Consider the following 13,712-nt stretch of genomic DNA (forward strand, 5'->3'; position numbering starts at 1 on the left):
CAGAGGTGTATGGCAGTTCTCTAGGCTTTTCTCATCGATCCCAGTACAGCTTGTTTTGTTTAAACAAATGACGACCAATCATGACTTAACAAACAACAGGACCACCCAGTCAGCCCCCAATATATATAAACTGAGATGTAACTTCACTGTGTACATACTTACTAAGTTGCTAGCTGGTAATGATTTATTTCAATATTTATGGACTATTTCATATATACATATAAATGAAATGTGAATATCTCTTTCTACTGGACCACTCTCTTGCATAATTTTTTTCAATGGATTTCAAATCAATGGAACTATCTGAGGAACACGAAGATCAAGCAGTGCAGTATTGTTTCCCATCCAAAAATACCTCTTGTCCCAAACAAATTCAATCTCCATACGTCTCTGTAATGCTTTATGTTTCTCTTGTTTGTGTAGCAATACTAACTGTGTGTGGAAACCTGGTGGTGATAATTTCTATCTCTCACTTCAAGCAGCTCCACACACCAACCAACCTGTTTGTGCTTTCCCTGGCTGTGGCAGACCTTCTAGTAGGGGTTTTTGTTATGCCTTTTGACATGGTTAAATTAATAGAATCATGTTGGTATTTTGGAGATTTATTTTGCTCTTTTCGTACCAAATTTAGTTTTATGCTTACATCAGTTTCCATTAGCAGCTTGGTATTCATAGCTATTGATCGCTATTTTGCTGTCTTTCACCCGTTTCTTTATTCCAAAAAAATAACACTTAACTCCACATTGTTCAGCATATTACTCAGCTGGCTTTCATCACTGTTTTACAACCTGTCACTTTTTTACTTCAGTGGAAATATTGATGGGGAACAAGTGAATGCCTGCCTTGGAGACTGTTTTGTTTCAATTAATTCAACCTGGGGAATAATAGACATGCTAGCTACATTTATCTTGCCCTGTTCTGTTATGATAATACTGTATATAAGGATTTTTCTACTTGCAAAAAGGCATGCTCAAGCAATAAGCTCTATAGCAAATCAAGTCACTAATGCAGATGGAATCAAGAACAAGACTTTTAAAAGATCTGAGAAAAAAGCTGCAAAAACTTTAGGTATTGTAGTGTTTGTATTCCTTCTTTGTTGGATACCTTACTACATGTTAATTGTTATTGATGCTTACACAATTTTTTCTGCTCCTCTTTTTATACTCAATGCTCTGATATGGCTTGTGTATTGCAACTCTTGCATAAATCCCATCATTTATGCTTTGTTTTATCCCTGGTTTCAGAAGTCAGTGAAACTAATATTAACATTCAGAATATGTAACCCTGCTTCTTCTTTGAATAATCTGTTTCCAGAAAAACCCTGAATTGTGCTTTCAGATCGGTTTTATTTCAATATTGTATGTGTTGTTACTTTTAAATCCAATGCCTGAATTGATTCTTAAAGGTAAGGACAAATCTATTTAATTGTAAACTCAAAGCTTCAGGTCAGACAGTTCTCTGTTGCTTTAAATGGTGTTCATGAAATTGAATGTTTCAAGACATGACTACAGGGAACAGAGGGGACTTGATTCACGTCTTCAAAATCATGAAAGGCATCGACCATATCAAACCAGAGGAGCTTTGACAGATCATCAGGGACGTGGGGACACAAATTGGGCTTTAAGGCATTCAAGTTGGAAAACAGTAGACACTTCTTCACACAACAAGGGTACAACAGCAGTGTCCCTACCTGGGACTGAACCCATAACCCTGTGCTCCAGAGTCCTAACCATTACTCTACACTACTGCCCACACTAAGTGCGTTAATGAACACCAAACGAGCATGATGGGTTGAACATCCTCCTGTCATTAGTAAACATTCTTATGTTATTATGTTCTAACCCTACTCTTTTTGTAACAGTGAAAACATACTATATTGTATTTAGTTTGAATTTATAGATGTGGGTTATCTTACATGAAAAAAAACATTTACACTGTTTACTAGATCCTTTGAAGATAAACTATATGAATGTAATGTTTTTTTTTTCTTCCTGTACAATAACACATTTATATTGTAATTTTGTTAAGCTTTTAGATCTGTTAATACCATACCAATTTTAATGAAATGGGTGTGTAATGAAAAATATAGGTCATATTGATTAAGAAATATAGCATTTGTATGTATTATATGAACTATTGAATTATAATTGTCCTACAGACAAATTTAGATTTTTATACTTAATGACCAACACAAATTCAGTTTCAGTGCATGCTTCTAATTCAACCTAATACACATGTAATAAAATAATTAAAGATTTCCCAGTTATATTACATATGAAGAGTGTGAAGTCTTTCAATATAACACCTATATACTCTATCTCTGGTGAAATTTTGTCTAAAAAAGGAAACTATTATTATGATAAAATAATACATTGTATTTCAATATCTATTAACCTTTTGAGCAGTAAGAACATACCGGTATGTTCTAAGTGAGGTGGGCTACAGGGAGTATTGACGTACCAGTATGTTTTTCAATGGAAAGAATATAAAAAATATCCTCCTCACAGATGTACATGCTCAAAAAATACAACTAAAACTATGACTGTTCGTCATAGTGCTTCCTTGTTGTAATAAATGTGAGGATTGTGTTTACTACTGCAAGATAATTATTAGTAGTAGTTATTTCTTAGCAGACGCCCTTGTCCAGGGCAACTTACAAAATATAAGAGCAATACAAAGTGCAATAATACAGTGCAGTTCAAGGCATAATACATTTTACAAATTCCAGTTTACACAAGTGTATACGAGATATACAGTGAACAATATATAAGGTCTTATATCCTAGATTGTAAAAGCTGATAAGTGCAGACCAGATGTCAAGTCACAGTCAAGGGCCAAGGGAAAAGGGAAAAGGAGCATAGGGGAAATTAAAAGAAATATTACTAGTAAAGCAAAGCAAGAAGTATTACACAACGTTGTATAATAGCTATTTTACAGGAGAGTAAATTACTAAATTACAAGTACTGTCTGGAAAGATGTGTCTTGAGTAAATGCTGGAAGGAGGTCAAGAACACTGCTGTTTTGACTTTGGTGGGAAGGTCGTTTCACCATTCGCCAGGGATGAGAAGGAGTGGGCTCTGGAGGAAGGGGAGTGGAGAAGAGGGAGAGTTAGTCTTCTGGCACTGGAAGACTGCAGTGGTCTGGAGGGGATGTATGGAGAGACGAGTGTCTGAAGGTAACTTGGTGCAGTGTGGTCGAGACAGCGGTAGGTGAGGGTCTATGTTTTGAACTGAATGCGTGTCGGTATCGGGAGCCAGTGGAGGGAGCAGAGTAGTGGAGTAGTGTGTGCGAAATAGGGCACAGAGAATATCAGAAGAGCCGCAGAGTTCTGGATGAGCTGGAGCGGGTGGTTAGTAGTTGCAGGCAGGCCGGCCAGGAGGGAGTTCCAGTAGTCCAGGCAGGAGAGGACCAGTGACTGGACGAGCAGCTGCATCAAGTAGTCGGTGAGGAAGGGACAGATTCAGCGTATGCTGCTCAAGAAGAATCTACAGGTGCGTGTCAGCATGGTGATGTGCTGGGTGTAGGAGAGCACAGGATCGAGGGTGACTTCGAGATTTGTAGCGGAAGAAGGAGAGAGTGTGGTGGATTCCAAGGAGATCGAGATGGAGAGGTCAGCAGAAGGTGAGGAAGAGGGGGGGAAAAACAGGAGATCCGATTTGGAGAGGTTGAGCTTGAGGTGGTGTGAGTGCATCCAGGCGGAGATAGCAGACAAGCAGGAAGAAATGCGAGAGGGGATGAGAGGGTCAGAAGAGGGAAAAGACAGGAAGATCTAGTCATCATCAGTGTAAAAGTGGTAGGAGAAACCATGGGATGCGATGAGGGGGCCCAGGGAGCAAGTGTAGAGAGAGAACAGGAGCGGGCCCAGGACAGATCCTTGGGGAACGCCTGTGAGGAGAGGTTGGGGGGTGGATGAGGAACCTCGCCATGTCACTTGGTAGGTCCGGTCGCTGAGGTAGGAGGAGAACCAGGTGAAGGCAGTCCCAGAGATTCCAAGGTCAGCGAGGCAGGAGAGGAGGATTGAGTGATCGACAGTGTCAAATGCTGAGGAGAGATCAAGGAGGATGAGGACTGAGGAGAGGGAGGCCGCCCGAGCACAGCTGAGGGAGTCAGTGACTGCCAGGAGAGCCGTCTCAGTGAAGTGAGCTGTGCGGAAGCCGGATTGCAGAGGATCAAGGAGTGAGTGTTGGGACAGAAAGTCAGAGAGTTGACAGTGGACCGCCAGCTCAAGAGTCTTTGAGAGACAGGGGAGTAGGGAGACAGGGCGATAGTTCAGAGGAGAGGGATGACAGCAGCTTGTTTAAATTCAGAGGGGAAACAGCCAGAGAGGAGTGAGGAGTTGAGGAGGGAGGAGATGAAGGGGAGAAGATCAGGAGCGGTTGCCTGGAGGAGACGAGAAGGGAGAGGGTCCAGGGCACACGTTGTAGGTTTGTGACGTTGGGGGAGAGCGGAGACTTCAGCATCTGAGAGATGTAGATGCACTTGTAGAGTAGCCAGCCTTGCTATTGTAAGCAGAGCAGAGTTGACCTCTGTAGCCCCGCTTTGTGTATGCTGATTGCAGACAGTCTCTGGTAGAGTGTGACTGCGGTCCTCACTCCTGGACAGCCCAGTTTGGCCCCAAGGGGCCTCTGTGGCTCCTGTCTGGTGTTGCTGAGGCCCCTATCGGTACACCTCGGGGCAAGCTCCCTTATCAGCTCATTGCCTCCTCCCTTGTGACGGTTGTGTTATACAGTAACCCCTCCCCCTTGGGCAGTGCTTCCGACTTGAAAGATAACGATAGGTTGCTTATCTGAAAAAGAAAGCACTGCCAAAGAGTTGCAAGGTTACGCGGGAGTCATGGCTCCCGGCAAAAGAGGATGAACCTGCACTGACGTCACGTTTTATAGAACAGGGGTGGATGGGTGTAGTAATATAGGGTACTTTTTCAGAAGGGGGGCTGCGGGGGATTTGACCTTTGACCTGAACATGAGTTGAACTCGAGGGGCCCCCTCCTAGGGGGGTTAAGGGGGGATTTGACCTTTTGACCTTGAACTTGAGTTGAACTCGGGGGGGGTTCGGTATTGATGGGTTCCGAAGGAATGTGCAGGGTGGTGGGGGTCTTCAACTGTTTTTTCAAACCCTCCAGACTGATTCTTTAGTAAAATAGCTATTTTTCTCTATACGTGTGAAGCTCCAAAAGAGCGCTATGTATACCCTTCAGATTCTTTAGAAAACATATTTTTCCCTACGCTAGTGAAGCTCGAAAAGAGTTGTATTTAAGTCCTCCCGATTTATTTAGTAGAATAGCTATTTTTCCCTACGCGAGTGAAGCTCCAAAAGAGTTCTATTAAAGCCCTCCCGATTCTTTAGTAACATAGATACTTCTACTTAAGCGAGATCCGCGAGGCTGTCTCTTCAACAGGGCCAAAGCGGTTACCTCTTTCAAATGGACAAGGGTTATGTCGGTCTGGAGCTTTTTGAGCTAGTGGGGGTGGCGAGGAGATGTCTACGTCTTTAGTAACCTCGGATCGGTGAAGAATTAGTATATTTGGGGGCGGAGTTGACAGGGCACTGAAGAAATAGCCTATCACGTTAGAGTTTGGTTTGAATAATTTAAATATTCGGGGGCGGAGTTAACAGGGCACTGATGACAAGTGGGTGCAACAGCGTGCAATGTAAATGAAATGTAACGTTACTAAATTAAGAAATCCTTAAATATAGAAGAGTTATAGAATATATATGTTATATAAGAAGCATAGACTATATATGTAGAAACTGGGAAATTTCAATACAACTCAATAAAATCAGCATTTGTAATAATATTAGTAACCAAACATCAAATTATTTTAAATAAATATGTAATATAATCCATTCATGCACTCAATACGATCTCAGCACATCCTATGTGTGTGTGTGTTTGTGTGTGTGTGTGTGTATGTATGTATATTTATATAATTTACACATTAGAATAGTTTGACAATATCAAGTTTGAACAGCCTTCAGTACATTTAAGTAGTATCATTCTTACAGAGGGGTGTCTGTGTGTGTGTGTGTGCGTGTGTGTGTGTGTGTTTACATATATACAGAGTGCAAGCTGGAGATCACGGCCCCAGGTTTCTTTTCTTTTTCTTTTTCAGATCCTAATAAGATTCAGCCTTTCCTCCACTTTGCACAGATTTGTACTAGATTGCAACTTTTACGTACAGAGCTAAAGAATGATAAGTCAGGCTAAATGGTCTAAACTTTAGAAAATCCTGAATATGCACAAAAGTAAAAGAAATGTAGTACAGAAAATGTAATTGGAACTTTCATTAATCAACATAATATCAACAAATACCACTCCTACCCAAGAACTATATTTTCCTGTATTGTAGAATATATCAAACATGTTATTGAAAGAAAAGGTCAATGTAAAGCTTGAATAAATACAAATATAATGTTTTAAATGTGTGTGTGTGTGTGTGTGTGTGTGTTTGTGTGTATTCACAACACCCGGTGATGTAAATGAAATGTAACGTTACTAAGTTAACTTAAGAAATCCTTAGAAGAACCATAGAATATACACTCACCTAAAGGATTATTAGGAACACCATACTAATACTGTGTTTGACCCCCTTTCGCCTTCAGAACTGCCTTAATTCTACGTGGCATTGATTCAAAAAGGTGCTGAAAGCATTCTTTAGAAATGTTGGCCCATATTGATAGGATAGCGTCTTGCAGTTGATGGAGATTTGTGGGATGCATATCCAGGGCACGAAGCTCCCGTTCCACCACATCCCAAAGATGCTCTATTGGGTTGAGATCTGGTGACTGTGGGGGCCAGTTTAGTACAGTGAACTCATTGTCATGTTCAAGAAACCATTTTGAAATGATTCGACCTTTGTAACATGGTGCATTATCCTGCTGGAAGTAGCCATCAGAGGACGGGTACATGGTGGTCATAAAGGGATGGACATGGTCAGAAACAATGCTCAGGTAGGCCGTGGCATTTAAACGATGCCCAATTGGCACTAAGGGGCCTAAAGTGTGCCAAGAAAACATCCCCCACAACATTACACCACCACCACCAGCCTGCACAGTGGTAACAAGGCATGATGGATCCATCATCAGACTCATCAGACCAGGCAACATTTTTCCAGTCTTCAACTGTCCAATTTTGGTGAGCTTGTGCAAATTGTAGCATTTGTAATAATATTAGTAACAAAACATCAAATTATTTTAAATAAATATCTAATGTAATCCATTCATGCAATAAGATTAAGTAAATACAAAATATGATTTAAGCAAAAATCTATGTGTGTATGTATATTTATATAATTTACACATTATAATAGCTTGGGAGTGCAGTCAGAAGACCTTAGTAGTCTAGATGGCGGCATCACTTACTATTTTGACAGCCAGAAGCCTCCTACGTACCATAGACCGGAAGTCCCGCCCTCCCTTGTCAGCCATCTTGGATGATATCGGCCATCTTGGATGATATCGGCCATCTTGGATGGCAGCCATTTGTAAGGTCATTGGTCATCTGGTTAGATGGCAGCCATCTTGGATGGCAGCCATTTGTAAGGTCATAGGTCATCTGGTAAGATGGCAGCCATCTTGGATGGCAGCCATTTGTAAGGTCATAGGTCATCTGGTAAGATGGCAGCCATTTGTAAGGTCATAGGTCATCTGGTAAGATGGCAGCCATCTTGGATGGCAGCCATTTGTAAGGTCATAGGTTATCTGGTAAGATGGTAGCCATTTTGCTAGTGTGACATCCATCATGGTGAGGGTCCGTGGGTACCTTACCCTGCTGGTGTGGAGTTGTAATGTTTAATAGCATAAACTGTGTTTTTACTGACACGGGTGACCAGTGATCTCCCATGCCCAACTCCTACAGCAGACAGGAAGAAACAGCTGAACTGTACTGCACAAGCAACACCCTCAACCTGCTTATTTGCAAGGGCAGCAACACAGATCATTGCTATTTTGTCTAGCACAGTGTAGAAATTGGACTTGGTCATGATAGGGATGGTGTTTCCAAAAGAACTCTGGAGAACTTTTTGAACAGCTGTAAAAGCAGGTACACCAGGCCGTGGATCTTTATACAGCATTCTCTTGAGCATGTTGGGGAGGGCATCCACTGTTTTCACAATATCCTGAACCAGCAATGTCACATTAGGATTACCAGTATCATACAAATCACCAAACTTGTGAGCTATTAGAGTGAGGATGGTATCTTCAAGCAGAGATTCCTCAAACATACGTATACGTAAACCCACGGCAGCAGTTTTCTTTCTCTGAAAAAAAAATATATAATGTCTTATTGCACAAAAAAATGTACAGCACACACAAACAGTATTTTATGCATGTTTGTAAAACATCTTATAAGGCTTGTTATTTATAACCTTCTCAACTAATTGTATCACTTGCTCATCTACACTTTCCAACAACCATCTCGAAGGTAGAGTGCATGTTTTAAGCTATGCAAAAGAGATTTCACTTCTTTCTCAGTCTGTCTGGTGATGCATAGCAACACATAACACAACATTTAGCAAACGGGTGACACTTATTTTGTCACATATAAGAGTGACACTACTCCAGACACTCCCTTGCTCGTGATCTAAAGTTAGACAGAGATGCTGTGCTTGGCTGGGGTCACCTATCAGACAGGCCTCACACTTATCAACTAATTCATGGCCCGTACTATCTAGACGGTTTCGCAGTAATAAATGGAGTGAACACGGCATTTGAGTACCACGGCTGTTTTTTTCACGGCTGTGATAGATGTTATAGTGAAAATTACTTTAAAAGCGTCACACACACAACATTTGGTTGGTTATATCAAAAGACAATGTATAAAACCGAATTCTTAAAATTATACTGGTTTGATGTCAAAATGATTTGGGAACACGATTGGGTGGCAATGCAGAATGAAAATCTGGATGTTAGCACTTTTATTTCTGAAGCCCGGTTACCGGCACCTTTAGACCCGAGAGAGTCTCTGTTCGGTGGTAGGACTAATGCCGTAACCCTGTATTATCAACCAAAGCCTGGTGAGGAGGTCCGATACTATGATTTTACCAGTCTCTACCCTTTCGTGAATAAAACCAAATTGTACCCTGTTGGTCACCCAGATATAATATGCGAGGGCTTTGAAGATTTACAAAATTACTTTGGGCTCGCAAAAATCAAAGTTTACCCTCCTAGAAGGTTGTTTTTCCCGGTGTTACCGACCAGAGTTGGTAAAAAACTGTTCTTTACACTCTGTCATACGTGTGCGGACACCCAGCAGGGCCCCCCCTGCACACACAGCGAGGAGGAGAGAGCGTTACCGGTGTCTGGTGCATGCCCGAGCTGCTGTAGATAAGGGCTACAGAATAGCAGAAATATACGAGATCTGGCACTTTAAGCACGTGTCATCCGACACGTTGTTTAGTGACTATATTAAAACGCATTTAAAAGGCAAACAAGAGGCCTCAGGCTATCCAGAGTGGTGCAAAAATGACACAGACCATGAACGCTACATCAGAGAGTTTTATGACCGAGAGGGGGTACACTTTGATTATTTCAACATCACTAAGAATCCGGCCAAAAGACAGATTTCAAAATTGTTTTTGAATTCTTTATGGGGAAAATTTGGACAGCGAACCGATTTACAAAGCACCAGTATTGTGAGAGACCCCAACGAATTATTTAAATACGTGTTTGCCCCATACCACGAGGTCTAGTCTTGTGATTTTATTGACGATGACTGTGCCTGTGTCACCTGGAAACGAGCAAAAGAGCACTACGCACAGCTTTCAAATGTAAATATCTTTATCGCCAGTTTCACCACCGCCTATGCTAGGTTAGAACTGTACTCTCTTCTGAATGCATTACAAGATCGCTGTTTGTATTATGACACTGATTCAATCATTTATGCAGGCCAGGCCAGTGGGACCCCGAGTTATGAGATTATCTGGTGAGCTGCCTCCAGACCAGCACATTACAGAGTTTGTTGCTACAGGACCTAAATCCTATGGATATAAGCTCTCAGGAGGGAAAGCCTGTATCAAGGTAAAGACCTTACGTCCTTGCCCTACGGGTATTGAACAATGGATTTTAGACTGCAGCACCCGTTTTCATGTATTCTGTCAGGGCCCGCAAACTGCGGCAAGAGTTTTTTTATAAGATAGTTATTAGACAATGCTAGCCATATATTATCATGCATGCCTGATAATATTGTTTGGTGTTATAGTTGCATGCAGCCGCTCTATAAAGAACTGAAGTTAAAATACCCTTTTATTAAATTTATAGAGGGGTTGCCCGAAACATTTAATGACGATGAATTACTCCCCTACGATAAAATAAACATGTTGATCATTGATGATCTTATGGAAAGGGCATGTGAAAGCGATGAGATTGAAAAAGCCTTCACTAAATACGTGCAACACAGAAACCTCAGTATTTTATATATTGTACAGAATGTGTTTTGTCAGGGACGTAAAAGTAGAACTATTACTTTAAACACCAAATATATGGTTATTTTCAAAAACCCGAGAGATAAATTACAGATCATAACATTAGCGCGACAGATGTATCCAGGCAAATCTCAATATTTTTTGGAAGCTTTTGAAGATGCCACCAAGAAGTCTTTCAGATACTTATTTGTCGATCTCATGTCAAAGACCCCTGATGAATACCGTTTAAGGACGGGTCTTTTCCCCCCTGACACCCTGGTGGTTTATGTGTATAAAAAACAAAGAAAGTAAAAGACTCTGGTTTTCCAGCTTTGAGCGCATTTGCGGTCTGTGACTCTGGCTGTCAGTATGTCACCGCGCATGAAGAGAAACCTGGTTGTCCTGCAGCTGCTGCTTAAAGCCACCCCGCAACAGAGGAAGGCCATTCTGTGCGCCGCGGGGAGCAACCTGGTACAGGCCGTGTCAGAAATCGCGCTAAATACACTGAAAGGAAACATCCGCTTGAGCGCTAAACAATTTCGGAAACTCAAGAAAAGTGGGAACATTATAAAAACTCTTAGTAAAAAGACTGTGTCTGTTAAGAGAAAGAGAAATCTATTGAACCAGTCTGGGGGGTTTATCGGTAATTTGCTAAGTATTGCCCTACCCCTCATCACCAGCTTACTGGCCAAGTTTAAAAAAAAAATGCAGTTTACAGAAAAAATGTATTTAGTTCCGCAGAAACAGATGGACAGAATTAAAGAGGACTTTCCAGTTGAGCACGACATCCGAAAAATAGCCACGTATAAATTGGATGGGGAAATGAAAGATATTCTGCAAAGCTCTCATTTGGGTGAATATGAGAAAGCTAAACTCTATGCACAAGTGTTGCAGAGGTACTTGACCCTGACGCGTCAGGCGGAATCAGAAAAGGCCGTGTTAACATTGCAGATGCCTGATACGGACACCCCGGGTGAAATAACGCCTACAGAGCCTGTTTTTGATGATATTTTAGAGGCTATAAGAGGCAAAAGAAAAATGCCGAAATATTACTTAAGAGAATGGTATCCAACAATGCTGTAACTTCATGGAACGAGAATGGGGAGTTTGTGTACAAGGGGGCTCCTATCCGCGGGTCTCATGTGATAGATCTGGTTAGGGCTGTCACACAGCAGCACACACTGGCCTCAGGCAGGACACCGAAAGGTTGGGGGAATTTTATGACCGCTATGGCCGAGATTAATATCCCCAGTTCTGTTTTGTCCAACAGAGTTAACCGGGAGTTATTGGAGAAACTAAAAATGGCTCCTACTAGAGATAGATATCCTATTACTCCTGATCCAGAGTTTATCTCACTGGAGGGGGCCCCACCCAAAACTCCACAGAGAGACCACCCCCCGTTATCTCTGTAAAAAATAATACGTCACTATAGGCTGTTACCTGCCTGATACTTGTAGTAGTTCCTATACATGTGCAGGTCTCCATAGTTTTTAACAATCACCATGATTTAAAAGTGGTTGTATCTAACCGGTCGGAAATGCAACTTCACTATCACCTTGCCGTATGCGAATGTGACATGTTCGTTCTGGTCAGTCTTTATTTCAATGCTGATTGTATCAAATTGATCCATGCTCAAGGGGACATAGTGAGGCTTATCATATAACAGCGTAACAAACTTGCCTTCTTCCCCTTTTTTAGGTACACAGCGCAGAAGTGGGGCATAAGTGTCACCCACTAATTGGTGTTCAATGATATCGGTATAAATATACATGTGGTTAAAACCTGCAGTAATATCCGCAGGATGGGGTGATTTCCCCCCCCCCTTCTCGGGAATGAATCCCAGGACGTGTGCTAGCTGACCCCTGGTAAAAAACAATATAGTCAATCCCCCGAAAATGCACACACTTCTACTAATATAGTGTATTGAAAGTATACCTTGCGTGATGTGGGGCAGCCTTGACAGCATTATTCATGGCTGTTAACAATACATCAATGTTTTTATAGTAGCCTTGTGATATTTCATAATACCAGTTTGTGTCAGTTGCCTCAGAATGCAATTCGAAGCTCTGTTTCCTGTCAAACGTATTGACCGTCATGGGGTAGTGCATCTCCACCATCCCTACCTCCCATTTACCTGATAGATCGATGGATTTGGCTAGATGATCAGTAAAGTTGGAGCTCTTGTTATTAGGAAATAGATCCTGTGAGGCGTTAAAGTCAGGTCAAATCTGTTTTCACTCATTTTTTTAGCCTCTCACAACCCCGGGGCTATGTCTTTCACCTCCGAAGCTTTGATCCAACTATTAAATTTAACCCCCCACCCCAACCATTTGACTAAAACTTGTTTATTTCTGCCACGACCTCTTGAGTCTAAAATGTTTTGTATACGATATACTCGGTCAACATTCGGGTTTATCTTTTGTAACTCTTCTGTGTAAAACTGACCTTTTATCACCAGCATAATCTTTTAGTTTGTAAATGGGTCTTAACCCCGGGGTACATTCTTTGACTATGAAAATCTCATCAGTGAATGTCTGCTCATACCCCTTTTCAAATCTCCCTTTTATCCTTGATACTCTCACATGATCACCTTGTTTAAACTTTAATATTGAAGGTCTGCTTTTTAAAAATGATCCATACACTGTCCTCCATACCTTCAGGGCATTGTCAGGAGTGACATCTACTGGACATTCCTTGACAGTTCTATGGAATGTGTGATTGTAACTGCGCACCAGGTCTGGTAAGACATCCACATACCTAAAAGTGTTCACTATTGTAAAGTACTTCCACATTTTCGATTTTATAGTCCTATTGAACCTCTCTACCATGCTAGCTTTACTGTTTGTCACAAAATGTACAATTTGGTGCTGCTTGAGAAGACTTTGAAAACCCTGATCTGTCTGCAGTTTCTTTGGAACGCGCCCTTGGGTGAATATTCTTTTAAAGGCTGCGCACACTTGCTGACTTGTTTTGTTTTTTAACGGTACTACCCAGGCATATTTGGACAACACATCTATACAGGTTAGAATGTATTTCATACCGTTATTGAACTTTGAGAACTGTTCCATTTCCACCAGGTCTGCCTGCCATTGCCAGTCAATGTCTTGTACCAGTGTCAAGTTCCTCTTAAACCGCACCCTCGCCGGTTTGTGCACTGTATATGTGTATTGATCCGATAACCATTGTGAAACATGTTCTCTTTTTACATGGAATCCTTTGCTCTGGCACTTCTCAGTAGTGTATCAAGTCCTCTAAAACTTCCTGCTTCACCGGGTGTATAATAGATCTCTTTTAATCTCTTTTCATAACCCA

The 13,712-nt window shown here is 41.5% G+C and overlaps 1 protein-coding gene across 1 annotated transcript; it reads left to right on the forward strand.

Moving 5' to 3' along the window:
* Nucleotides 1-293: 293 nt before the first annotated feature.
* On the forward strand, nt 294-1,325 carry LOC136758777 (trace amine-associated receptor 13c-like). The gene has a single exon (XM_066713431.1). It carries the CDS (start codon nt 294-296, stop codon nt 1,323-1,325), a length of 1,032 nt encoding a protein of 343 aa, XP_066569528.1.
* The last annotated feature ends 12,387 nt before the right edge of the window (nt 1,326-13,712 follow it).

The sequence above is a fragment of the Amia ocellicauda genome, chromosome 1 (genome assembly GCF_036373705.1).
Source record: "Amia ocellicauda isolate fAmiCal2 chromosome 1, fAmiCal2.hap1, whole genome shotgun sequence".
In the NCBI taxonomy this organism is placed as follows: domain Eukaryota; kingdom Metazoa; phylum Chordata; class Actinopteri; order Amiiformes; family Amiidae; genus Amia; species Amia ocellicauda.